The sequence below is a fragment of the Mangifera indica genome, chromosome 1 (assembly GCF_011075055.1).
Source record: "Mangifera indica cultivar Alphonso chromosome 1, CATAS_Mindica_2.1, whole genome shotgun sequence".
Lineage (NCBI taxonomy): Eukaryota > Viridiplantae > Streptophyta > Magnoliopsida > Sapindales > Anacardiaceae > Mangifera > Mangifera indica.
This window is the reverse complement of record NC_058137.1, coordinates 21165546-21192927: the sequence shown is the minus strand read 5'-3', so window position 1 is coordinate 21192927 and position 27382 is coordinate 21165546. Positions and strand designations below refer to the sequence as shown.

At 31.5% G+C, this 27382-nt stretch overlaps 2 protein-coding genes and 1 long non-coding RNA gene across 7 annotated transcripts; 2 read left to right on the top strand and 1 right to left on the bottom strand.

Annotated features, from left to right (window-relative positions):
* Positions 1-1439: 1439 nt before the first annotated feature.
* On the top strand, positions 1440-10666 carry LOC123229748 (IAA-amino acid hydrolase ILR1-like 3). 3 transcript variants are annotated; one of them, XM_044655700.1, is made up of 6 exons: positions 1440-1931; positions 9156-9281; positions 9367-9681; positions 9749-9877; positions 9968-10345; positions 10400-10666. In XM_044655700.1, exons 1-5 carry the CDS (start codon positions 1563-1565, stop codon positions 10343-10345), a joined length of 1317 nt encoding a protein of 438 aa, XP_044511635.1. In that variant the 5' UTR covers positions 1440-1562; the 3' UTR covers positions 10400-10666. The 3 variants fall into 3 exon arrangements, with proteins under 3 accessions (XP_044511635.1, XP_044511625.1, XP_044511618.1); XM_044655690.1 differs by having other exon boundaries at positions 9968-10377; positions 10432-10666; XM_044655683.1 differs by having other exon boundaries at positions 1441-1931; positions 9968-10666.
* Positions 10667-16150: 5484 nt separating this feature from the next.
* Positions 16151-21773, top strand: LOC123214931. Of its 2 annotated transcripts, none has more exons than XR_006501915.1 (3): positions 16151-16285; positions 17510-20100; positions 20188-21773. It is a non-coding gene; the product is annotated as an uncharacterized LOC123214931 (long non-coding RNA). The 2 variants fall into 2 exon arrangements; XR_006501914.1 differs by lacking the exon at positions 16151-16285 and adding an exon at positions 16292-17411.
* Positions 21774-23971: 2198 nt separating this feature from the next.
* On the bottom strand, positions 23972-26013 carry LOC123215930 (B3 domain-containing protein At2g36080-like). Of its 2 annotated transcripts, none has more exons than XM_044636253.1 (3): positions 25068-26013; positions 24715-24866; positions 23972-24435 (listed from the first exon to the last, which is right to left on the bottom strand). In XM_044636253.1, the coding sequence occupies exons 1-3, from the start codon at positions 25861-25863 to the stop codon at positions 24346-24348; spliced, it is 1038 nt and encodes a 345-aa protein (XP_044492188.1). In that variant the 5' UTR covers positions 25864-26013; the 3' UTR covers positions 23972-24345. The 2 variants fall into 2 exon arrangements, with proteins under 2 accessions (XP_044492188.1, XP_044492180.1); XM_044636245.1 differs by having other exon boundaries at positions 24685-24866; positions 25068-26012.
* Positions 26014-27382: the final 1369 nt, after the last annotated feature.

Genomic DNA, 27382 nt, shown 5'->3' with positions numbered 1-27382 from the left:
TAAAACGTCATATTTTGTCATGGCTTTCGTAGAACCGCAAATTAGACAAAGCCACGATACTTGAGTAAGTAAACAATGGCACGACATGAAAGAGAAGAGAAAATATTTTATATTTAATTCATAATAATCTAATTATATAACTATACCAACATGAGTATTTAAATTAGTATTAGTAATAACATTAGTCTTTTCTATTTTACATTGTTACCCTTTTCTTTTCTATTTAATATTATATGTCATTTATTATATGTTTGATTTTATTTGAATAATCTTTTATTATAAAAAATAAAATATTATTTTTAATAATAAATTATTTAAAAAATTATTAAATATAAATTATTATTATATTTAATAAAAATTAATAGATATAAGTAATTATTATATTTAATTAGATGTAATAAAAGATTATTAAAATATTATTATAAAGTATTTCTTATAATATTTATTATATTAATGAAAAATATAATATTTTATTTTTAAAAAATTAATAAATAAAGATAAATTTATAATAAAATTAAAATTATTTTAATAATTTTTTAATGTTTAATACAAAAGTGGCAATCAACTGTATTGTTTACTAAAATAATAAAATAATATTAATAATAAAAAATAGGGTAACATGGGTTCACCCTTTCAATATATGTCAAAAATGCCAATTTCTGAAGTGAAATCCTTGAAAGCACCTTTGTTTTTTTTTCATAAATATTGGAGGGAAATGGTGATTTTTAGCTTAATAGGCCAAATCGCAAAAGTCAAACATTTCTCCTCTGACCAAATTTCACACGAATTAAAAACCAAGCAAGCATCTCTTATCCGGATGTCATCCTTTTGTAGGATTAGTTGGTTGGAAAGATTTTCAAACCCTATAAAGAAAATGAGAAAAATAATATAGATTTTCAGGTTTTAGGTTTAGTGATAAAATGATAATTTTATCTTTATTTTTAATTAAATTTTTTTAATAAAAATTAGTTTATGAATAAGTGTTTGAATTTTGAACTACTATTAATATTTTTTTGAAATTAGGTTAAAATTTTGGTGAGAAATAATCTTCCGGTCTATTTTATATTTAATTAATAAACATTCAATTATATACTAATTAATATTAATTAATATTAATTATATTATAACTCTTTTCTATTTAATATGGTTACTCTTTTTTATTTAATATTGTATATTGTTTAGAGTGTGTTTAGTTTAAATAATTATTTATTAGAAAAAAAAAACATAAAATTATATATATTATTATTTAATCTTTTGATACCTAAAATATAGGTAATAATTAATGTATCTTTTATATTACTTATTTGTCAAATTATTTATCAATTAAATAAAATAATATTAATAATAAAAAATTACCTTTCAAAATCTGTTCAAAATGACACTCCCTGAAATCCTTGGAAGCACTTGTTTTTTTGTCCCATAAATATTACAGGGAAATGGTGATTTTAAGCTAAATAGGCCAAATCGCAAAAGTCAAACTTTTCACCTGTAGGCACCGAACTCCACATGAATTAAAAACCAAGGAAGCATCTCCCAGTCTCTTCGTGCTGTGCCAATCCATCATGTCTTTTCTCTGTATTCTGATCATTGCATCTACGCTCGTTATATACCATGCCACAGAACGGTACGCTATGGCGACTCCAACTCGGACCGGATCGGAGCAGCTGAGTTCACTGACTCGGGAATTGTTAAACTCAGCGAGCGAACCGGAGTTCTTCGAGTGGTTGAAGAGGATTAGGAGGCGAATACACGAGTACCCAGAGCTAGCTTTCGAAGAGGTAAAGACGAGTGAATTGGTAAGATCGGAGCTTGACTCACTTGGAATTGAGTACAGGTGGCCGGTGGCCAAGACTGGCATCGTGGCGTCGATTGGGTCAGGGTTGGAGCCGTGGTTCGGTCTAAGAGCTGACATGGATGCTCTTCCTATTCAGGTTTGAAACTTTCACTTTCTCTCGTTCTTTCCGTGAGCTCTTTAATCTTTAGTCTTTGGGAGTAGGTGGGTCACTAGGTATCGCAGAAACGTGTTGAAACATATTTTAATAAAAAACATATGAAAAACATGGAGAAACAGGTAAATATTTAAAATACATGCCTTTTTTTTTTATATATATATGCAAATACCAAAGTGTTTGTATAAAAACATGTAGCATAAATTTGAGTGTGTCATATCATATGAGAAATATATCAAATTTGGGTGAATAAATATTCGGCTTAAATCATTATTAACAACGATTGAATAGTTAAAAATTAAAAGTAAAATAATATCATATAATAATACATTATTGTTTATATATATAATTTTATTGCGTAAAAATATAAAGCTCAACATTTCTCATAAAAATCATTGTTTCCAACTTTCAAAATTATGGTTCATACAAACATGATATATTCAAAAAGTAGAAGACATAATGCAATATTTATTATGTTTATTCTTTTTAATCATTTTCCTTTTCTATAATCTCATTAACATCTTTGTTGGAAAATACAGAGTTCAATTCTAGATCATCTAATACAAAGTTGACTAACTTGAGAATTCCATCATCTTCCATACTCCCAAAATCAACTCCACCAATATTTCACATCTTATTATTAATACTTAGAGTGACCCTTGGCAAAAGATTGAGATTGTTATGAACAAAAACCAAGTCCTCTACATTTGCAATTAATATATTAATTCTAATTTAATGAACAAAGATATAAGTATTCAAAGTATTTTCACAACAAGAGGATGGACTATGTTATCTAAACACTATAAGAGCCAACTATTGAAGCAATAGAACATTTGTACCAAAGAAGGTCCACCACTTCCTAGATTTCATTGTATTTTATCTAGCACCAATAGAGTTAGAATCCTCAAATGGCCCACTTTTGAGGAAAATCTTAGTGTACTCATCAAATGCATTAGCATGCTTATCTTAAGAAAAGATTCTTTTAAAACATTTGTTTCTCTCAATGGATACTTCACTGTTCATATGAGGAAACACCCAACCTTCCCCTCCTTGAAGCCATTTTTCGCAACTTTCAAAAGGTATAGATGTCGAAAAGATTACAAATTAATAACCAATTTAAAAAAGTAATGTGTAAAATAGGTATGGAAGATATAGATAATTCAATTAGAAATTTACCTTGGGTTTCATGAATGGGTTAGACAATGAAGTGGAGTATTACTTTTTACCCAACGGTAATAAAGAATACGATAGACCACTGAATGGAAAAAGGAAATATCATTTGATAACTTTCCTAAATGTTCATAAATAATTAATTTCACTTTTTCAATCATTAAATCCCATAACTCATAAACTAAATAAAGACATGATTTATTTTGTATCACACACTAGAATCATATAATAAATCAATGTGGTGAAAGTAAAAATGTAATTGACCTTTTTTTACCAATCCTTATCTAATACCTTCTCACAAACAAATCTTTTTTTGTCTTGTTCTCTTCCTTGTATAGTTCTCATTGTTCACTTAAAACCTTTGAATTTAAAGCACATATAATTAGCTTAGATCTTTTACGCATGATAACAATGAAAGCAAAGTGAGTGGCAGTGACTGAAGGGTATTTTCAAAGGACTAAATTGGTTGTACACCGTAAACATATTGAATGGTTCAATATAAAATTCTTGATTTGCATGACATCTTCATGAACTTCAGTGATCTAATGATATTCATCATATGTCTCGTGATTAGCTTCCATATTTTTAGTTGAAAAAATGATCTTCAAAGCTAAATTAATAGTATAAACTGCACATGGAGTCCAATAAATATGTTGAAATATGTCTTCAATGATTTCACCAACACCTTTTCAGTTTTTATTATTATCAGTAATGTCTTGAACCACATTTTGATGACTAATCTCATTGATTTTCTCTTGCAACAAATTAACAATGACATGTTTGTCCTTGACTTCACTTGAACACTTTACAACATTAATAAACATTAGGGCAAAGTCAGAAACAACCATAACATTAATCAAAAGCTTCATTTGTGTATTATTTCATTGTAACACCCCACCCCGAAAGTCCTATCACTTAGGGTCAAGTGCTACAATTTCTTGATCAAGTTCACACAACAATTCTTAAAATAGAAACTCATCATACATAACTATCAAAATAAACTGAATAACCTCAAATATTATTGACCATAATATTATAGTATCTGAATCGAAGCATCAAAAATCCAATTCAAATAAAAAACATAAGAAATGTTTGTACTAATAGATCTCTATCATAATCATAATTATAATAATAGTCATAGAATCAATATTAATAATCGTAATGAGTCCATCTGTCATGTCTATTATTGACTAGCCGCCTTGTCACCGTCACCTCTACATCTCTCATTTGCAAAATCAAAAGGAAAAGATTGAGTGAAAAACATTCAGTAAATATGAGTAATCTATTCTACAATCAATCAGTCAAATCTATCCCTTTCCTTTTTGATCTTAGGTTCTATCTTTGTTCCATGTATAAGGCTGATTGGATCTCAACTAAAGGAGGGAAATCTGTGCCCACTCAAGTGACCAATCTATAATGCTCTTTCTCTCATTTTGGTTATCCTATCTCTTGCCAATCGACAAACTTGTAGACTTGACATTTCAATCTATGGACCCCAATCGTTAAACTATCGGTGTTTTGATAAGTCATTAGTCAATCGACAGTCACGTAGTCTTGACAATTCTCTCTCTAAAGACACCAATAGAAAGATTATATCATACCCTATCTATGGGAGTGTGTAGGTCACGAGTACTTCCTCAAGTTAGTTCATAATCTCATAACTTTATGTCATGTACTTATCGGCTCATCTCAAGTTCCTCATGATTTTTTAATCACTATCGATACTCAATTACTCAGAACTATCTCAGTTATCAATCTAATTCTTTTTATTTCTACTTGGGTTCATCTATTGATTCTATGTGCTCAATTCATTTCTCTATCTCTAGGGCACCACTCAACACCTCAACGGACTTTAATTCTCTTTTAGAATTCATTCAAAATCATGTAGTGTATGATCATCCATAACTTCGTCACGGGCATGCCTTTTTCCTTTATGCATGATAATGAATAAGCATGCTCATGCTCATGTATGGGCGTATCACATCATTTCTTAGGTATGCTCATGCTTGAGGCATAACGGGCGTACATGTCATATTACTCAATGAATAGGCATACCTTTTACGAGTTTACGACTATATATCCTATCATTTACTATTCATAATGTTTTCTCTTCACTATATAACCTTAGGGGTTAACCACATAATTCCATTCCACCATGTATGACTGTATATGATCTAGTGTACAAATGTGCATGACGTTGATGAACTAATGTTAGGTTATGAAGGGTCATACATTCCTATTGTACATTTGTTCATCGGTAGTTCTATGTTCAAGGGGACAAACATATGGGCATACACATTTGAGTGTATAGGTGTACACTTGTTCAAACTCAAATTTCCTTCTTGTTATGCACGGTTGTGACCTAACGTGGTATGGTCGTGCACGACGTTTGGAATTCAATTTCGAGCTATCCTTGGCCATATTTTCCTACGTACTTAACATTAAATCAACACCTAAAGATTCATGACTCTAATCAAGAATGGTAAGTCATAAAACTTCTATTTAAATAGAAAATTTGAAGTTTTATCAATTTGGTTTGACATTAGATTCTTTATTTAAACCATTCATGGTTCTGTATCACATTAACTAATTGTGCATTACTTAATTAAGAATAATGATCACTGATCGAGTTTATCAAGATGACCTTACAAATGAAATATATGAGAATCTTCCCTATAATAATAATATTCCAAATGTTGTTAGAAGCTGAGACAATGAATACTATAGTAGGGGCTGAGGCTAACCAGGGCAGTGTCTCTTTCGAATGTTTATTAAAAACTTTGCATTAGCTTTCTCTTAATTTGATTCATTATCATTTTTCTAACTGACCTGTTTTTCAACAATCTAATTCCATATACAAATCCATTTGAGGATATTCAAGTCAACTCATCATCCATCATAAGGTTTATGATCAAAAGTTGATTCTGTAAAACATACAATGCACTAATGTACTTCTATTCAATGTATATCAAAGAGAATAATGAATCTTGTTTTTTGGGTGACAAGAGAATTGCCAAGCTCTTTTATAAATAGGTAATTAGATGAACATCAAATTTTTATACAAGAGAATGACGAAGACTCTGATATGAACATTATATTACATTCTAACAAACCAAAGTAATAAAACATATTCACAAACATAATATCACAGTCTAAATACAATGAGAGAGTGTGGTACCTATTATGATCAGTTGACCTTGGTATGAATGTTAGTGACACAACCGTCGTTGATACACTGACAAAGATGAATAAATGATGACACCATCTTATTAGGTTAAAGCCTTTTCTACTATTGTTTTTATATTAATAGGTTATCCATATCGTTTCTCAATAATGAGTCTGACTGAGATTCTTCTTTGCCATCCTCTTGATAATGGTTTTTTACAAACCTTTTGTTGTGCTTGTTATCCCTTACTAACTTTGATTATCGCACACAAGTTGCCCACTACCCTTAGTTGGGTTCCTATATTTTTTTGGGGTTTGTTGTCTCTCATTGTGTATATCGTTGCCTTAATGTCCCCACTGGTCGTGTTTACATCTCTTGCCATGTGGTGTTTCATGAGACCACTTTTCTCAAGTATACTACTATTGATCCCTCCTTGGTAGATCATTTGGACTTTGGCTCCTTGTCAGTTTTGTCAATGACTATTCAGTTGTCTAATGCTTTTGGTCCATGATTGTCCAATTCTCCTTCTCTACCTTTTAATACAATCCTTCCAAAGCTTATAAGTTGATAAAATATGAATAAATTGTATTTTTGATATATTCATTTATCTGAATGATGCATGATTTGTATCTATCATAGATTTTATATAAAGAAATACAATAATGTAAAAATGAAAAACATATATTTAGAATGTTTGCTAATCTAGGAAATAATATATTTAGGATAAATTCTAACATAAGAAAATATATATTTGAAATATATTCAAATATCTTCTAACATAGGTTGTGTCAAAATTTAGTGGTTCTCCTATTCCACCACTGTTTACTCCATTGTCTTCTCCTTTGATCGTTCTCCACAGTCCACACTAAGCTTATAGCATCTATCAGACTCCACTAATTCCCTTATCTGACCATTAGTTACTTGACCTTCGTTGGGGAACTTTGTATCAAATCAATTTGAGACACCACTACTCCATCCAAAGTTTCATAGTATCAATGCTACCATAGCCTTCTTGCCTTATGTGTTTCCCCATGCTCTTACTTTTGAGACTTTAGATCTTGTATTGCATAAGTTGACCAATGACACAATCTTTTCCTCATTGGCATTAGATAGTGTGTGAAAAGTATGATATTTTCATGTGGAATAACATTTGGGTCTTTGTTCTATCAACTTATCAACACAATCCAATTGGCTATCGCTAGGTATACTAGATTAGTTGTTGAGATGATGGGTTTGTTGAAAGGTACAAGACTCGTATAATTGCCAAGGGTTTTCATCAATAGCCTAATACAGATTATGGGGACACTTTCAATCTTATTGTCAAGTCGACCACCATTTGTACCATTCTTGCTCTTGCCACCATATAAGGTTGGTCTTTATGTTAACTTGATATGAAAAATGTTTTTCTTTAAGGATATTTGACAAAAGAAATGTTTATGGAACAACCTCCCAATTTCTCTAACCTAAGTTGGCTATCCATGTCTGTTGTCTCATTAAGGCCATCTATAACCTTAAATAGGCTCCTCGTGCACGGTACAATTAATTGTATTCCTTTTGGCTTGATTATGAGTTTGTGAATACCTTATTTGACTCCTTATTGTTCATTTGTTATACATCATTTCTGTTGTGATGTTTGTTTATGTGGAAGATAAGGATACTACTAGTTTTGATTCATCACTTATTACAGAGTGTCTTTACTTGTTATTTTGCCTTTGTTTTTTGGGACTTGGGTTCACTTGGTTTTTCTTTGGCATGAAAGTTATTCACAACCCAACATCTTGTACTACTCTTAGTGTCACTACATGGTGGATTTCATATGATGATTCCAATTAGACACTTTTGCTCCTTATGCCTTCTATTTTATCTCCACCAAGACATTACAATCCACTGATGAGGATTAATTTCATGATGCCACTCGCTACCGTGGCATGATTAGTAGTCTTAAATATCTTACTCTTACTAGATCTGATGGCGTGCATGTTGTGAATCAGGTTGTTGAACATCTGTCTGCATCTACTCATTGAGATATGTGAGCTATTAAGCGCATATTTTGGTATATTAAAGGCATCTTATCTTATTCACTCACTTTTTATCGGGACTTTGGCCTATATCTCCTAACCTATTGTAATGCTAAGTAGGTTGTTAATACCTCCACTCGGTGATCTATCATTGACAATTATGTTATTTTTAGTTGAACCTTGTTTTGTGGACTGTCAAAAAGCAAGTTGTTATGCCCTAGTCTTGTGCAAAATCTAAATATCATGTCCTTGTTCATGTAGTTGTTGATATTAGATGGGTTTGTTATCAACTGCACGAGCTCAACATTCCTTTACACTTCTCTCCGTTACTCCCTTGTGACAATCAGTCTGTTCTTCATATGACCACCAATCTTATGTTTTATACTCTCATTCAACAATATCAAAATGGATCTTCGCTTTATTCATGCGTTGGTTGTTCGAGGGTTATTCATCTTCGACTTTTTCTTACGATCTCTCAACTTGTTTTTTTTTTTCACCAAAGGATTGTCTCGCGAACACTTCCATTTATTATGTCTCTATTTAAAACTCCATGAACTCCCGCTACAATTGTGGGGGAATGTTAAATAATTAGTTGATTTATATTTGTTAATAGGATAATTATTATTATTATTTTTTTGTATTCTTTATTATGATGTGATCTATGTATTCCTTTTTTGTAGGATTAGAATTCTTCATTGGAATGTACTATAGTTTTATATATTGTATTATTGCTAATTAATAAAATATACAATTATTCACATTTCTTGATGCTTCAAGTAAGATTTTTTTTTTAATTATTATTATAGGCAATAGCGATGTAATATTTGTATATGTCACATTTGATATTTGAAGGAATTGGTGGAGTGGGAGCATAAAAGCAAGCACAAGGGTAAGATGCATGCTTGTGGCCACGATGTTCATACCACAATGCTACTTGGAGCAGCTAAATTACTTCAGTACAGGAGACACAAATTAAAGGTAATTAACAATTAAATTCGTAATTAGGAATTATATAAATCTAATCTCTTTGCATTTGTTTGTTCTATGGATTTTCATTTCAAAGGGGACAGTTAAGCTTGTCTTCCAACCTGCAGAAGAGGGCTATGGCGGAGCATACCACATGTTAAAAGAGGGTGGTTTTGACAAGTTTCAGGGCATTTTTGGGTTACATATATCACCGGAAATGCCCACGGGAGAAATCGGTTCAAGAACAGGCCCTATTCTTGCTGCTTCTGGGAGGTTTATAGCCGTTATTAAAGGAAAAGGTGGACATGCTGCAGGGCCTCAACATACTAGAGACCCAGTTGTTGCTACATCTTCTGCCATCCTTGCTCTTCAACAGATAATTTCTCGAGAGACGGATCCTCTTGTTGCCAGGGTAAAACTTTAACAAGCTTCTTACAAAAAGTTGAGATGGATCCGTTTTAATGTAATCCTGTATATAGGTCATCTCTTTGGGGTTCATTGAGGCCGGTGAAGCGCTAAATGTAATCCCACAGATTGTCAGATTTGGAGGCTCTTTTCGGAGCATGACTACGGAAGGTTTCATTGACCTTCAGCAAAGAATCAAAGAGGTAAAAGATAAAACTTTCTGCATACTTTCTAGATAATGTTGATGTTGAATTTGGAAAAGTTTACGGTAATTTCTTTTGTTAAAATAACAGATAATAGAAGCTCAAGCAGCAGTTCATCGATGCGATGCTACAATAGATTTCCTGGAAGAAAAAATGAGGCCGTATCCAGCACTTGTTAATGATGAAGTATTGTATGAACATGCAAAGAGGGTTGGGGAGTCTTTGCTTGGAGAATCAAATGTGCATTTAGTTCCAATGGCAATGGCAGCAGAAGATTTCAGCTTCTATTCAGAGAAGATGGCAGCTGCATTTTTCGGTATTGGAACAAAGAATGAAATGATCGAAGGGGTTAACCGATTGCATTCACCCTACTTGGTTATTGATGAAGATGTTCTTCCCATTGGAGCAGCTCTCCATGCTGCGGTAGCCATCTCTTACTTGGATAACAATGCTGTTGAAACACAATAGGAATCTTCATCAGTATCCACAGATTCAATCATTTATCCTGTTGAAACACAGTAGGAATCTTCATCAGTATCCACAGATTCAATCATTCTGAAGAAAGTCATTGGGAAAAGGCACAGAGGAAGCGCCTCAAATGATAAGACAGCTGTTGATTTTGTTCTATAAGCTAAATGCAGCTTGCAATTGAATCTTTCTCATTTAAGAGAGGTTTGCATGATACATTATCCTACACCATGCATTTTCCAAACAGACTCAAATATGTCATAATTCCATAAACCATTTCCTGATCAAATAATATATGCATCAGCCCCAAAATTACAAGCCTTTTCTTGGATGTTTAATTTAATTAAAATTGCATTTTCATGACACATAAGCTGTATCCAATGTGTCCTGCAATATAAAAATTTGAAAAGAGTAAAATTTATAGCAGAGCCGATCATTTGTAACATAAAAATAAGAAGTCTGACAGTCCTCCAATAGCTTCATCTAAGATATGAAAAAGGGAAGAAGTAAGTAATTGTTAGAAAATTTTTTGACATGAGTTAATATTAATTATAATTTTGATTTAATAAAATTGGATGATTGAATTGGCTAATAATAATTTATAGATAAATTTAAGTTAAACTCAATAAATTTAAAAGTAATGATATAAGTAAATAGTATTAGTGTATCTTAAGGTTTATTAAACATTTGATGAGGTTTAATAATTTTAATAATATATTATTTAGGTCCCTCTTTCGAAACTTATATAGTATAGTTTTATTTATTGAAAGTTATCATTCAGCAAGATTTTAAGTGTAAAAGACATGTCACATCAATAAAGGTAATTTCAGTAGTTCGAAGAATTTAGATTGCATGACGTTTCATGTATTCTTATGATCCTAAAATTTTTAATTTAATATTATAAATCCTATGTGTAGATTCTAAAATTATCTCTGATTGATTTTATTTAGTTTATGTAAAATAAATCTTATATGTGTTATCACAGGTAAATGTATTAAATTATAAAATATGAAAATTTAGAATTGAAATCAAGATTAAAAATTCTAAAATTAGGTTGGGTTGAAAATCCAATTAGGGTTTGAAATTTAATTTCAAATTTAGAGTTTTTAATTAAGAAATCAAACTTAAAATTAAGGAATAATAACATGAAATTATACGAATTACATATAGAAATTCATTCTGGGTGAATCGAATTTTGTAAAAAAAAATATGGATTTTTGGCTTGATTGAGCCATGATTTGTCATTGGTAGCAACTTTCCAAATCTGCAATAATTTTGCTGCGAAAATATAAGACGGTGGTGTCGTTTGAGCCACCGCTAGCATGAGCCATGTGCTCATGTCTTTTTCCCATCCACCTTAATAGCTAATCGACTATTGAATTGAAGAGGAAGTCATGAGAGTGAGCATGAGCAGTGTGGTTGTCAATGAGTTAGATTTCAATAGTAAGGGTTCATCCAATTTTGCATGTCTTAATCAGATTGGGCATACCCTACCCTACAAGTTGACCCAGAAAGTGAAAACAACCTAAACATACCTAGGAGACTGAACTGACACGTATTAGTGCGTAAAGATATTTAGGAGGTGCATCAACTATCTATGATGAGGAGTCAATAGATTTTTTAGGCAATGTGACAATATGTGAAGGATTTATAGTGGTGTGCGCAAAAACATGTAAAATAACATAAAAGGGCAAGTAAAACGTGTGAAGAATTTATGGTGACACATGAATGCACGTGAAAGGCTTGTGATGACACATGAAGGTGTATGAGACCCCTACAGGACTTAGGACGGAGACACATTCAATTTTATATTGAATATTGTGATATAATACTTTACTTATATTAGGACTGATAAATTTAAATTATTAATTCTATCATGTGCAATTAAATCAACATAATAGGTGTATAATATTTATTCATTAGATTAGATGCAATATCTTTTTAATTAATAGTATTAAAAATAATAAGATATCATACCTTATAAAACCTTGATTTAAGCAATATCGTTTAGTACTGTTGAAATAATTTTGAGTTTTCATATATGAATTTAGGCACTTACGTAGGATACAACTTTAGGATCTTAGCTTGGGAAATTATATTAAATGTGTTAAATTAAGGGGGTTTAAATGAAATTACCCAAAACAATTAAGGTTAAGCAAAAATGCCTTTTTTGTGAAATAATGAAACTACCCCTATATATAAACAAAAAAATTTTCATTTAACCCATGTTATTTTCCCACGGTTTTACTGTTCAAATTCAAAGAATTTTGCCTTTCCCAAGGTCATCCCACCGGCGTTCCATAGGCAAAGAGATTTTTATCGATTTTCGTATTTTTCGATGATAAAAAATAGTAAAGAAGGTTAGTATATCTTCTCTACTCTTGTTTGAATTAATTTATTATTTATATTATTAAGATTTGAGGGCAATTTTGAGGTTTAAAACTTTAGGGTTTCGATTTTGAACCATGCATAAAATGTTTTGATTCTTAGTTATTTTTGTTGAATTTCTTGAGGGGTTTTGTGTTATAAACTTTATAAATTTGATTTGTGTTAAAACTGAGGGTAGGAACGATGATTTTTTGGCTTGAAAATGGGTTAGAAGCCATCGGCGCTTGGTCCGTGGGAACAGTGGAACCCACGAACCAAATGAATTCTCCCACGGTCAAGATAGATCGATCGTGGGTTAAGGGAAAAGTTAGTTTTTTCAAACTTCTAGGGACCAGGGGTAAGGGATAGTCCACTGGAGGCCTTATGAAAATTTTATATGAAACAGTGGGCTGATGCCTTGAAAACCATGGGTTGGGGGGAAATTGACTTTTTTTACACTACTGGGGTTGTAAGAGATTAGAAAATTATTGAGGGGGCAAGAGATAAATATTGGACTTGTTTATAATAGAAATTTGTTTAGGGGGTAAATTGATATTTTTCACATCTACGGTTTTTCGATGTGTAATTTTTGAATTTTATATCCATTTTTTCTGTTTTAGGATTTTTTGAGATATAGTTTTTGAATTTGACATTCAATTTTTTCATTTTTGTGCATTTTTAGACATATTTTATGATGTAATAACAAAATTTTTTATCGATATTTCGGTTTTTTCGTTTATAGGATATATCGACTTGTATTTTCGAATTTCAGTTTCGTTTTTTTTAAATTTCACCGTTTTAGGATATATCGACTCGTATTTTTTAGATTTTCGAACGATTTTTCAATTGTTGACATTCTAGGATATTTTAACGTATAGAATTCAAATTTCAGTTATGTCTTTTTGATTTTTGTTGTTTTATAATATATTGATTTGTATTTTTCAGATTTTTTAATTGTTGACACTCTAAGATATTTCAACGTATAAAATTCAAAATTTAGTTTTTTTTTTCAATTTTTGTTGTTTTAGAATATATTAACTCGTATTTTTCAGATTTTCGAATAATTTTTTAATTGTCGATATTCTAGGATATTTCAACATATAGAATTTGAATTTCAGTTCCGTTTTTTCGATTTTTGTCATTTTAGGATATATCACCTAATGATATTGATGGTTGTGGAGAAAAATCAAGAAGTCACCTAAATGGATCAGTTGGGATATTATCAAAAAATAACTCAGAATAATTTTCACCATCCAAAATAGACCATTTAAGCTGCAAATTGTTCATACTCTCAGTAACAGATGGCTTATACTAGGCTCTATCTCTTTAAAAGGAATATCAGATATGTCATTTTCATCAAAGTTACCCCAGTCGGGACCCTTATCTTTCTCTCCATGAGCTCATGAGTTTGTAATGTACAATGGGTCATTATTGAAATCAATCAAGTTTTCCAAATCATATTTTTTTTCACTCCACTAATTTCTGCTTCATCTTCTTCTTTTTTTTCTTCCTCTTGTCCTTCAATTGAGATACATGTAATAAAAACAGGAATACATTTTTATAAATATTGAGACATATCAATAAGACCCTAGACATCTTCATCATTTTGGATCTGTATGGGGTAGTCGAGCTCAAGTTTTCTTGACTTTATTAATAGTTAAAGGTAGTTTTTCGTTAGATCAAGACCACAAAACTCCTTCAAAGGCTGAGTAAATCCCTCAAATGTTGTTTCACAAAAAATTTTAATTAATAGTTTAGATCCTCTAATATATTTCATTGTGTTGTTATCACCTTGAATCCATTCTCCTTGATAACGAACCGATGCATAACCGTATATTTTAATCATCAATCCTACAATGACAAATTTTGGAAAAAAATAATCATTTATAACTAAATATCTGCAATATCTATTTAAAACAATCGTACAATGATTAATATCAAAATATTTCTCATATTTTTCTAATATTTCATTTAACCCCTATAATTATTTAACATTTTTAATACTTTTGTATGTTATCTTGTATCAAAATGCATCTATCTATTACTAACATTTCATTTAAAACGTTTTTATAATGTCTAATATCAAAATACCCCATATATTTTTCTAATATTTCATTTAACACTCTATAATGATCTAACATTTTATTTAATACCTTTGTATGTTATCTTGTATCAAAATACATATATTTATTCTTAATATTTCATTTAAAATGTTCTTACAATGTTTAATATCAAAATACCCCTCATATTTTTCTAATATTTCATTTAACCATCTATAATTATCTAACATTTTATTTTACACTCTTGTATGTTATCTTGTATCAAAATATATCGATTTATTCTTAACATTTCATTTAAAACGTTCTTACAATGTTTAATATCAACATACCTCCTATATTTTTGTAACATTTCATTTAGCCCTCTATACTTATCTAGCCTTTCATTTAATACCCTCGTATATTGTTTTGTATTAAAATACATTTATCTATTCTTAACATGTTATTTAAATCTTTCATATATTATGTAATATCAAAATACCAATATATATTTTCTAAAAATTTTTTAACCTTTTATAATTATCTAACCTTTCATTTAACACTCATGTATGTTATCTTGTATCAAAATACATCTATTTATTCTTAACATATTATTTAAATCTTTCATATATAATGTAATATCAAAATACTCTCAATATTTTTTAATATTGCATTTTACCCCTTACAATTACCTAACATTTCATTTAATACTCTTGTATGTTATTTCATATCAAAATACATCTATTTATTCCTAACATTTCATTTATAATGCTCTTACAATGATTAATATTAAAATACCCATCATATTTTTATAACATTTATTTGACCCTCATAATTATCTAATACTTCATTTAATACCTTTGTATGTTGTCTTGTATCAAAATATACCTATATATTCTTAACATGTTATTTAAATCCTTTATATAATGTGTAATATCAAAATACTCTCCGTATTTATCTAACATTTTATTTAACCCCTAAACTATTATCTAATATTCAAATACTCTATTTACATGATATACAAATTATATTTAACAAATAAAATTAAGTTTTGAGTTAAGATTCGTATAAATATTTTTTTTTATGAATTGACTTTTTTTAATTTGAATTTAAAAATACGAATTTTTTTCTTTCAAACAAATCTATAGTAATTGATATTGAGAAAAAATAAGAATGAAAGTGAGTATTTGAGTGATATGAGAAGTGTGTATAATAAGAGTAAGTGAGAAAGTTTATATAAATATCATGAAAGATAATTTTGATATTTTAAAAAATATTTAAGGCACTTTTACTTAAAAATAGAAAAATTAGGTATTTTTATTTAAGAATAAAAAAAATAAACATTTTTACTGATTTAATATAATTTCCCTCTTAGCTTCGTCCTACCGGATCCTAGCTCTGGGATACCACTCATCAAATGAATCTAAGCGGTCTTACAGACATCCTACCTGCCTCTGAGTTTCTCAAATCAGAGGAGGATCATCGTATGCATGAACTCCAAACTGAGCACCCATGAGTTGCACATTCTCTTCCCATGGTATTGCTTAGCCTTAATTAATCAATTCTTAATGCCATTGAATGGCTTTACTATCCATTTGTAACGTTGCAATTTTAACCTAATTATCTTTATTGTCTCCCATCGAACTCTTCTACACTAGACCTTAGAAATTCCAACTTGTCGAACGACTTCCAGGAATTCCACTTATCAGCTCTCGAAGCAGGGTCTTCCTCCTCAGTTAGATCCACCCATTTCTGTTTGGACATTATCTTTGATTGTTGCATGCTGAATCCACCGATGAGGTTCTTAAGTTTGTAGATCAACTCTTTGAGTAATCGTTGCCGCCTATTCTTCGCCTCCTGAACTATCTATATTAGCGCACGTTTGAGCTCTTGGTGACTAGCTCCTTTCACCATTCGCAAGATCGAATGTTTTGAAACTAATTGATGCAACCTCAATTATATTCAAAAAACAGATTAACGATTTGAGAAGAAAAGAAGATTTTACAGATAGAAAACATTAAGAGATTCCAAAAAAATATAAAAGAGTGGAGCACCGAAGAAATGTTCGTACATTTATTTGTGCATGGATTTTTTCAAAAGAAGATCCTCTTTTAGTTCACCTGATTCCTCACCCCTCAGCTGTTTTTTCGTGTAGTTTCATCACCACCAACTTATTTTTATAACGAAAAATAATGGTAAATCTTACACAACCACATCCCTTTTTATTTAAAAACCCACATTGAAATGCAGCTTTTCCCCAGTTCTTTAATGACCGTTGCCAGACTGTGTTGTATCATACAGAAAACGATTCCAATTCTTATTCATCAGTGAATGTTAGAGCACAACAAAACAATGGGCATCCAAGGCACTTCTAAAAGTTGTCATTTCTCACTTTCGAAGTCGCACTAATCGATACTGAATTCGCTTTTTTAAAAATGCTTTTCAAGTTATAGGTTATGGTAATTTTTATGAATGCCTTCCAAGTGTCTGTCAATTTGTCCAGGTCAATAATTGCAGAGAGAATGAAGGTGAAAGTAGTGTTTAAAAAAGTGTACGATTACATTCGCTATGACTCGAAAGAAATTGTGTTTCCCTCTTCAGTTCCCGACCCTCTCACATTAAAAATCTTCGCAAATTGACTTGAAACTAGCTTTTTCTAGGCGGTAATAACTCCTCTTTTGAATTCACTACTTTTTTTTCATCTTTTTTCAGAACATGTGCTTAAAATAAGTTTAACCCAGATGAGAATTTTTTTGTTTAGGTGTTGAAGGAGGCCTCAAGGCTTTATGCTGCAAGCTGGGTACGAGATATTGGTCCTTATTTTCACCCAAATGATTGTAAGGATGACGAGAGTGATGTTAATAGAGCTAATGGTGGCAAAATTGCGACTAAAGAAAAAGAACCATCTGTGGTTGAAGATCTTGTTGAGCAATTTCTATCTCATATATGCTAAGTTCAAGTATTTAACTATTCGTCTTTTATAGTTTATAGTGTTTTTGAGTGCGGTTCCAACACCATTTTAAAAGTGTTTTGTGGTTTTTTCTGTTAATTTTGATGTTTGAGTGGGATGGTCTTTGGAGAAACATTTGATAAGTGATTTTCTATAAAACATTTTAGACATAAAAAAGCAAAAGCCTTAGAAAACCACCTTTATAGGTGAGAAGTTTCGCCATTAAACTAACGAAGTTTACAAGTAACCTAATTAGTGTTTTCTTATGATTTATGGTGAATTTGTACTGTTTAATAGTTATAGATGTGTTTTTTTAAGTGCTTTTTGAAGAATCATTTGATGAGCTCTTTTCTTCAAAATCTGGTTATAGCTAAGAAAGGCGCTGCAAGTATTTGATAGAAAAGCACTTCATAGGTGGTTTTCAAAAAAAAAAAAAAAAGAACAATTCTTAGTGCTTCTGAAGAAGCATTACAAGCACACCCTTTATTTATTTTCTTAGCAATTATATTAGGTAGATTATATTTAGTTGCTAACAACTGTACCCGGTGTCCATATTACCCCAGTCTGTATAAGGTTGTATTTAAATGCTTGAATATTAACTTCATGTGCACTTCATATATACTTGACCCTGAAAAATATAGGAAATTGACCATTTATGTGCTTCTTTGAAGAATTTTGCTTGTTTTAAAGACAAAACTCTGTTAAAATTTCCTAGAAGAAGAATAAAATAAAGATTTGAAAGAATAACATAAGTTTCCACTCATTATCCAGTTATGTGCTCTCACCTGTCTACAATATAAGTGTTTGATTCGTCATGTAGAGGCTAGTTAGTAATAATCATATTAATTGGTATAAATGATTCTAAGGATATGTGTGAGTTGTTTGCTGCTTTGAATTAATTTTACAAGGGGATATGATCATTGGTCAGTTTTGAGAATGGAAGAAAAGTTGCAGATATCAACTAATTTTGGATTTTGTTCGGTGGGTTGAAAACTAGGCTTGCACGACCATTAAGAATTTTAAAGCATTGTTTATATTCCTTTCTAACAACAAAACTTGTAATCCTTAGCCTTCTATGAGTTTTCTCAGGCGCATGCGTTGACAATACTGTACAGAGATCATGGAGTTGCTTAAGCTTTTTGATCTGTAGTTGATTGGCATAGGCCATTGACTCAAGGCAAAAGCCTTTTTCTGTGGATGAGACTATTTTCACTCTTGAAAACACTGTGTGCACCCATTTTTCTAGGTACACACATTATCAGAAAATTTAAAATGATTTTTAATCATCTTTCAACTAAAATTTTGGTTTTTGTTGTATCTTTTTGCTCAATTAAGCATTAATCTATTTATTTTATACTGAAATTATATAAACTTGTGACGTATAAATCTGGCTTTTAAATTTTTGGTAGCGGATGTACTTGAAAATGGGTGTTCAGAATAGTTTCTCATGGGAGTTTAAGGTAGGTGTTTTCAGTAGCATAAAGGGATTTTTATGGAGGGAATTTCGTAAATGCTAGTCAAATGGAAATGCAGGTCAATTCGATATACATTTTTGTGTCTTTTTAAGGTTTGTGGCTTAAATATGGTGTTTGGCTGTCATACTTGCATCATACTGGAAATATAACAGAAGTCTTTATCCCTGTTAAATAATGACCATTGCTGGATGGACTGTTTTGCTCTGTGCAATTTGTCCAGAGCTTTGTTGGACAATGTTTGCTGGTATAAAATTATTAGCGGTGGCTGCTGGAGGAGGAATGGAGAAATTCAGGCCAGCTTCTCATTGAATCTACATTACAGAAGCTTCCACATATAATGATGCTCCCAACAGTTTCATAGCAGGGTATCAAGAAGGGATCCAGTAAGACATGGCGAAGGAGAATGCTAAACTCAGCAAGAAGGCGATATCCCAAAAACTCAACTATTCTTCACTTGGCAGTATATGCGAGTATCACTCCAGCAATGTACTATTGAGAACAAATTAACAATTTCCTGCTTCTGGGTGCTGGAATTTACCAGTGTAATCCTGCCAATTTGAGGGTTCTACTCTGCTGTATATGAATATGATTGAATTTTTTCTTATAATTTCTTCTGGATTCTATTTTTTCCATTCCTTATACTGTCCTTGATATTTATGTTTCACACAAGTAATTTTTGGCTTATTGGCAGTTATCACCTCTGTTCTGTATTATTAGGTTTTTTTTTTTAAATCAGGGACCAAAATTACTTCATGGAACTTCGTTGTCAAATAGTTGTATCATGTCAACTATAGTTTAATGGCACTGGTTGATTGCAACATGAGTTAAAGATTTATGTTGGGGAAAATGAGCAATAAATTTTTTTAAATAGTGAGATTGCTGTTAATGGTGTGGAATTCTTATCTTCAACTCTTTTCAGAAGCTGATGTAAGCATTACTTTTGAGGTATCTAATTATCATTTAATCTCTCTTTCTCTCCTTATTCTAATGGTTGTTGCTCTTTCTGCTAAACAGACTAATACTGATGGAAATAGCGGAGCATTCAGGAGACAAATTCTGAACTTTAATGGTGAAAATTAAAAAAAGTGGTGATTCTCTACATTTTCTTATTTTGCTAGAGTTGTATAACTAAAGTTGCAATTATATGGGCATAATATGGGAAGATATAATTTAAGCTTGTGTGCTGAGTGCTTCTAATCAGCTTTTTCTTTAATTATTGGAATAGAGTCAGACTTGGATAATCCCACAACATTTAATGGCTGGAGTTGTCTCACTGATTCTCTCAGTTTAATATCTTTTTGTTCTCTTCACAGCATTTTCTGGAATTTGGTAGTCCTGGTCTTTTCTGTAAAACTACCTGTTTAAGATTGAATCATCTATTGAGATGATTTCTAGGTTTTGTAGAAATATATGTGGCTGAACATGTGTCGTCAGATGTAAGGGTGAAGCATGGAGCTTAAGGCCTCAAAATTAGGAGTTGACTCTTACTATTGACTGCTAACTTGCTTGCACAAATTGCATTTCTGCTTTTTTAACAAAGTAGCTCTTACTATTTCAAGGGAGAACTCTATTACTGGAGATACAATATTGTAGGGATATATCGTTGCATTGGTGGGTTTTCCAAATACCAGCATCTGCCTCATGACTGGTACTTTCTTGGAGTCTTTCTAGCACTTGTGCCTTGCTTTTAGGTAATCCAAGGAACATGAAACTAAAATCTGTTTGCATGATAAATTGTACATTTTGTTGCAAATTGCCAGGGAGCCTTTTGTACAAGGACTCAAGATAATAAATATATTTTCTCAATATCAATTGGATTTTTAGTGGTTATTTGGTGTTACCCCTACAGATATGCCTTTTCGGATTTGGAACAGTTTTGGTTTCTTTAAGATATCAAGCCAGCTTTTACCAAAGTGAGGTTCTACTAACATCGCTTTTCACTTTTCTGTGACTATCTCAATGATGTCGAGCCTTTTTCTTAATATCAATTGGATTTTAACAGTGCTAAGGCACATATGAACATCATTTATTCTTTTTGGCTCCTGAGTTGATTAGAGTTAGGGAAAAGAGTTCCTTTTTCCTTGACAGGTGCAGGAGGTGAAGGTAAGGCTGAACAATTAGCTCCAATTTCGAAAGGGCAGCTGGACTGACAAGACAAAAAGGCAAGTGGGATAAAGATGTACTCACATGGCTTTTCTAGATTTTTACTGTACTGAGTCATGCATGATTGAATTATTTGCACAGGACAAATACATTACAAAGGAGGAGCCCCTCAATGCTTTGATTGGTCACCATAGTAATGCCAATGATAACACATGTTCGGGGACCTCCCACTAGCAGAGTCACTAAACATTAGAGCCATCAGCAGCAAAGGTCAACGGACGAGTCTCTTGATTGAAACAATATGGGCCACGATAATCACTTGGGACTGTGTTTGATTATTCATACAGGTAGTGTATAAAATCTGCACATTTTGTCACTATTCATCTGCCTATATTGTTTGCTGTTAATTCACTTGAGAGGTATATATAACATGTTCGCACATGCTAAAGCCTGTAGCCACTATCCTACCCAAAATGATTAGTAATTGTTTTGTTTTAGTTCACGAATTGCCAAACTTTTGTTAGTTGGTGTGCTGCATCATTCATTAATATTAATCATTGATGGGTCACATCTAGCATTGGCCACTGATAGATATTGTCATTTAGAAGGGCAAGATGTTGATTTGAATTTAACAATATGAAATTTCTATCAAATACGTAAACACCATCCATGTGCCCTAAGCTGTAAATTGTTCCAATTGTGTCTGATTCCGTTATTTTCTATTTGTATCAATTACTGGTCAGTGTGTTTCAATGCTCTGCATGGAAATAGCATCCAGAATAGTTCACCTGGTGGGTTAAGCACTTAGCTAGATTTCAGAATACAGAACTTTGAATGAACCAATGGTTAGGATTTTGGATCTCATTTCTGGTCTGAGACTTTGAGGCCCTATCAATATATCTGGTTGTGTGATGTTTGTTGGGATATCCATGTCCAAACTGGTCTCTTGGATGATTTTCTTGCTCTGATTAGAAGTTCAGTTTTGTTGCCCCCACTAATCAAATACAATGCATATGCTCTTAAGATTGATTTTTCATGTAATGCTATAATTGAGTTATGACAAAACTCAAAGTTGGATTAACTGTTCTTGGCTGCTGATATGCTTTAGACTTCATGATTCTATATGGTTTGAATCACTTTCTTATTTTTTGTTCTTAGGGTTACCCATTTAGTATCGAAAACCTAACTTTAGACTTGCAACATTTCACCATCATCTATGTTTTTGTACTACAAGTCTGCCATTTTATTTTGCAATTTATGTTAGCATTAATGATTTTTGTAAAATCTTAAGTTTGGCGTTCTTGTGATATCATATTCAAAACTTTGGATTAGGGATATAAGATAAGGGGGTTTCCCGTTGTCCCTTACACAAGCCATTGCCAAGGTATTAGTTTTCATTTTATTAGGTAATTATCCTTGACGTTCACTCTTAAGGATAAGTTTAAACCATAGGAAGGGAGGCCTTTTACATAATTTATCAGGTTTATTTACCGCATCTATTTTGTCAAGAGAGCATTGAATACCTCATTGGAGTGTTTTTCAAATTTTGTAGAGAGGTGTTTAACATTTTTAAGGGTGTTTATGATACTTTATGAAGAATATACTTCATTGCAAGTGATCTCACTTGAGAAAATGAAATAAACTTTAAGGGTCATAAACAAATATTACCTTGGGAATTTATCATTTATTATTTATATTATTTTATTTAGTTCGTTAGTATTAAAATATTATGATAATCTTCTATTATTAGTAGTGATAGTGATATAATAAGTAATATAAATGATAATTTTTATCTTAAATGTTAAAAGATTACTTAGAGAATCTTGATTTTATTTATCAATAAAATTATGTATATTTATTTTAGGTACATAAATATATATATATATATATATATATATATATATATATATATATATATACTTATGTGTGTTATTACATAACTGAGTGATTTTAAATTTACGATAAAATAACATTCAATCATATAATAACACTTATAAGTGTATATATTTGTATATCTAAAATAAATACGTATAATATTATTTTTGTTATAAAAATATTCTTATTTATTATATTTTAAAATAAAAATAATCTCATTTTTAATTAATATAATAAGTAATATAAAAAATATTTTAAAATAATTATATTTAAAGATATTTAAATAAAATGATATATTAGTATTTTTTTATTATCTTTAATTAAACATAATAATTATTTATACTTATCAAATTTTGTTATCCAAATTAAACGTCCACTAATTGTATTTGGTTAGATTAATCACTTAAGTGAACATAGATTCTTCGGTAATAAAAAAGATGAGAGAATGAGAGGTGATTTTGGAGTAGCTTGACTGGATTTGACCAATGGCTATCAAGTCATTCTTTATGTTGCAACTTTTAGGTTTGCTCTTTGTGTAACATTGACTATCCGTTAATTTGAGTTTATCACTTTGTTAGTGCCTTTAAATTCTCTTTCAAAGAGGATGTTGTGGTTGGGTCAATAAATATCACTTTTTTCTATATTTTAAAATTTTACTTTTTACACCTTAATTCAAAGTAGAACCAAATCACTTATAGAATGGAGTGAAAAGTTGAGCCATTTTTATTCTGACTAACAAGAATGACAATAAAAAAAAGAAATATATGATGATGATGGTGATGATGATGAAAGAAATTAGAAAAAGTAAGTTTGCTTTCTCTTTTTCAAAACCTTTAATGCCTTCTTCCTCTCACTATTGAAAATTACAAAGAAAGAGAAACAAAGAAAAAGAAAGGAATGGGCTTGTAGTCCCATCAATTCAAAGCCTACCCACCACCACCACCGCCCATCACCACCCCACTACCTCCACCCCTCATCAAATTTCTATGGGAAAAATCTTCAGGCAGAATCTCAACAGTTCCAAATAGATTCCTCTCTTTCTCTTCTCATCATCCCATCATCTTCTGGGGTATGTGACCCCACCCATCCTCATAATCAGGTTTTTTTTATAAATTTTTTTATGATTTTTTCTGGGTTTTTCTTCTTCTGATAAAATATTTATAAATTTCTTGATCTCCCAAGTGGGGTTTGAATTTAAGTCAAATCCTGAACGTCACATCCCCCAGATCTTATCCTTGGCGATTTCTCATCATCTGGTTGACATCCTTGGGACAAAGTGAGATCCTATTACATGATAACAATAATAGTATTATTTCATTAATTTTATTTTCTTTCTCAAATTTCTATCCCAGGGTAATTATCAAACAACAAAAACGTGGATTTTAAGAATCAAGGAAACTACCTAATCTTAATTACAATCTGGCCCTCATATTTTATTAAACTCACTGTTTCGTTAGAAGAAACAACCTTATCACTCTTAACATTTAAACTTTGCCTTGATAAAAAAAATTAAATAAAATTTTAGCTGCCTACCATGTAATTACGACGGTTTGAAGAAAAAACCTGAGAGTAATTGAACTGCTGCTGGTTGCTGTAACCATGAGCTTGACCATGGCTCGACATCAGCGGCTTGAAACCATCAAGCTGGCATTCCATGTTCACCCCAAACAGCCTCAAAGTCTTCGAATTCCCAGCTGGGTTCTGAGCCACGGTCCCTAAAATGGCACAATGCGTGCATGTAAATACAAATAAGTACACTAACAAGGTAAAATCTTCAGTACAGTGACGGTCCACAGTCACTGTTTTACTTTAATCTCAAAATATCATCAAAAAAATTTGAACCTACCCTCCTCGTCATCAGAGTAACATAAAAGCTAAAATTGGAATAAAGGAGAATAATAATAAGAAATACAGACCTGCATGAAGACAGTCAGGTTGGTGTGGCACAGTGACTCCATGGGGTTGAGCAGGACGATAAGGATGTGGTGAGCCTAAATACAACCCTCTGCTCCACCCACCGCCATCGCCGCCACCATTACCACAGCCACTGCCACTATGACTGTCTGAAGCCACCGTAGCGCCGCGGCGTCTCCACCCTATAAACAACCTTTCGCCGTCTGTTCTATGGCGCTCGAAAAGAATTATATCGCCAGCATCTAATCCTTTCTCCTTCACGTATCGGCTCCACCCTTTCGTCAACACGTAGCTCTGGCTACTGTTCCAATAAGAGTACCGAAATCTCCAGCACTTCCCGGACTCATCTTCAAAGCTCAGTAATAATCCTTTGTCCCCCGAGTCGCCGCCGCCGCCGAGTGGGAAGTATTTCTCTGCGTGCTGTTTGGGTATCACCAGACGGTTGAGCTTCCCCACGTCGCTGGGAGTTAAGGGTTTCTCAAACATGGGTTCTTTTTCAACCTCAGCCTCATGATCTCGGCTGGTGTCAGCGGGGGCATTTGCCTCATCCTGCCCCTCCTGGTTAAGATTAAAGTTCAAAGCTTGATAATGGAAGTGGGGAGGAAACATAGTGGGATAATGGCGGTGGAGGAAGAATTGTTGATGAGAAGGCCAATAACTGAATTGTTGTTGTTGGTTTGAAGAGGAGTTGTGATAATGGGTTGGCTCCATATTTAAGGATTGTTGTTGTTGTTGTTGTTGTTGGGGAGAAGTCCAGGAGGTTTCTTGTAAGTCAGTGGGGAAATGGTTAATGGACATATTTGGAAGGCGAGAAAGTGAGAAGGAAAATAAACTGGCAAAGAGTGATGAATATGGTTTAGATGAAGAAAGGGTTGGGATACTTGATGAAGCAAAGAGAAGAGATATGACCGAATGAGAGGTAAGAAGAATTGTAAGTACGAGAGTCCTTTAAGGTTTTGCGTGATGAAAAAATCAATCATTATTTTCAGTGTAATTTCATTTCATGTATTTCAAGATTTTGAAGATATTAAATAAATAAATTATCTCACTTTAGTAAATAATTTTACTTAATTTAGGGAAAATATGTAAGAATCTTGAGAGAGAAAGAGAGAGTTGAATAATAATAATTAATTTTTTAATAAATATTAATAAAATTAGTAAAATATTAAAATTTTTAGGTGAATTTGAGTTTTTTTATATTTATAAAATCTTATAAAAAATTATTAAAAAATTAATTATTTTTTTAGATTAAGAAATTAACTTGATTTTATCAAACAAATAAATTTTATGATAAAATGACGGAGATTCGTAATTATTATATTAATTAATTTAAGATTTTGTTATATTATAACACTTTATTATATCAAATTAATCCAACTAAATTTTTTATTTAAGAGCGATCTTTCATAGGAAAAAAATTAAACTAATTATTTTAAAATTGAATAATATGGTGTTATAGCATAACGAAAATTTTAATGACCCAATATAATTAAATAGATGTGGATCCAATGGAGATTAGAAAAAGTAGAAAGAAACAGGCCATGTTACTATAGATTGACAAACAGATAGATCGAGGGGGTCTAAACTGACACTTTGCATCCAACGGCTGTGCTCTCTTTTAGGCTGTTCAGACTTCGTTTATTCACCAATCAGGTAAATAAATTAACAACTTACATGTGGGTTTCTCTTGCTCTTCTTCTTTTGTTAACCAATTGGGTAATTTCTTTTTATGGCAACTTTTTTTTTTTAAATGTGAACACTTCTTTTACAAGACAAAATCTCTTAACGTATGACGTTAGAATTTAGTATTCACAAATCAACCAGATTTCAAAGGTTTCTGACATTTATCCGACAATTAAAAAAATTTTACTCATTCCTCTCCCTTCTTTCTTTGGAAACACCAGTTTGAAAATTAATGCTAGGGTAAATATTTAGAGGCATGCGATCAAGATAACTTATTTATCTCCTTGAGAGAAAGGTCATATAAAAGAACAAGTGGGTGTGTTAGGAATATTTCCAAGGAGTGTTCTTTATATAAATTTAACCAACCTTATTTGAATTGGATGAGTATTTTGAGATTAAATTAATTACATCAAATAAATAAAATTTTTAATCTAATAATCAATCTACGATCACTATATTAAATTTATCAAAGATTTTATTTTGATATGTTATTGGTGAGTCTCAAACTCAAGTCCCTTCATTTAAGAATTTGCTTTTAATTTAGGTCATTAGGTAAATTGAAAGGCCAAACGACTATTTCCCACCCAAGGTATGCTGTAATGACAAGTTTCCCCCCTTTAACTATGGAAATACC

What these genes read in the sequence shown, in the direction of transcription:
- LOC123229748 (XM_044655700.1), top strand. Translation starts at nt 1,563, where the DNA reads ATGTCTTTTCTCTGTATTCTGATCATTGCATCTACGCTCGTTATATAC. An exon ending in TGGATGCTCTTCCTATTCAG is followed by an intron (nt 1,932 to 9,155) that starts GTTTGAAACTTT and finishes TGATATTTGAAG; the next exon opens with GAATTGGTGGAGTGGGAGCA. An exon ending in TTCAGCAAAGAATCAAAGAG is followed by an intron (nt 9,878 to 9,967) that starts GTAAAAGATAAA and finishes TTAAAATAACAG; the next exon opens with ATAATAGAAGCTCAAGCAGC.
- LOC123215930 (XM_044636245.1), bottom strand. Translation starts at nt 25,863, where the DNA reads ATGTCCATTAACCATTTCCCCACTGACTTACAAGAAACCTCCTGGACT. An exon ending in ACCTGACTGTCTTCATGCAG is followed by an intron (nt 24,867 to 25,067) that starts GTCTGTATTTCT and finishes GTGCCATTTTAG; the next exon opens with GGACCGTGGCTCAGAACCCA. An exon ending in CAAACCGTCGTAATTACATG is followed by an intron (nt 24,436 to 24,684) that starts GTAGGCAGCTAA and finishes ATCATGTAATAG; the next exon opens with GATCTCACTTTGTCCCAAGG.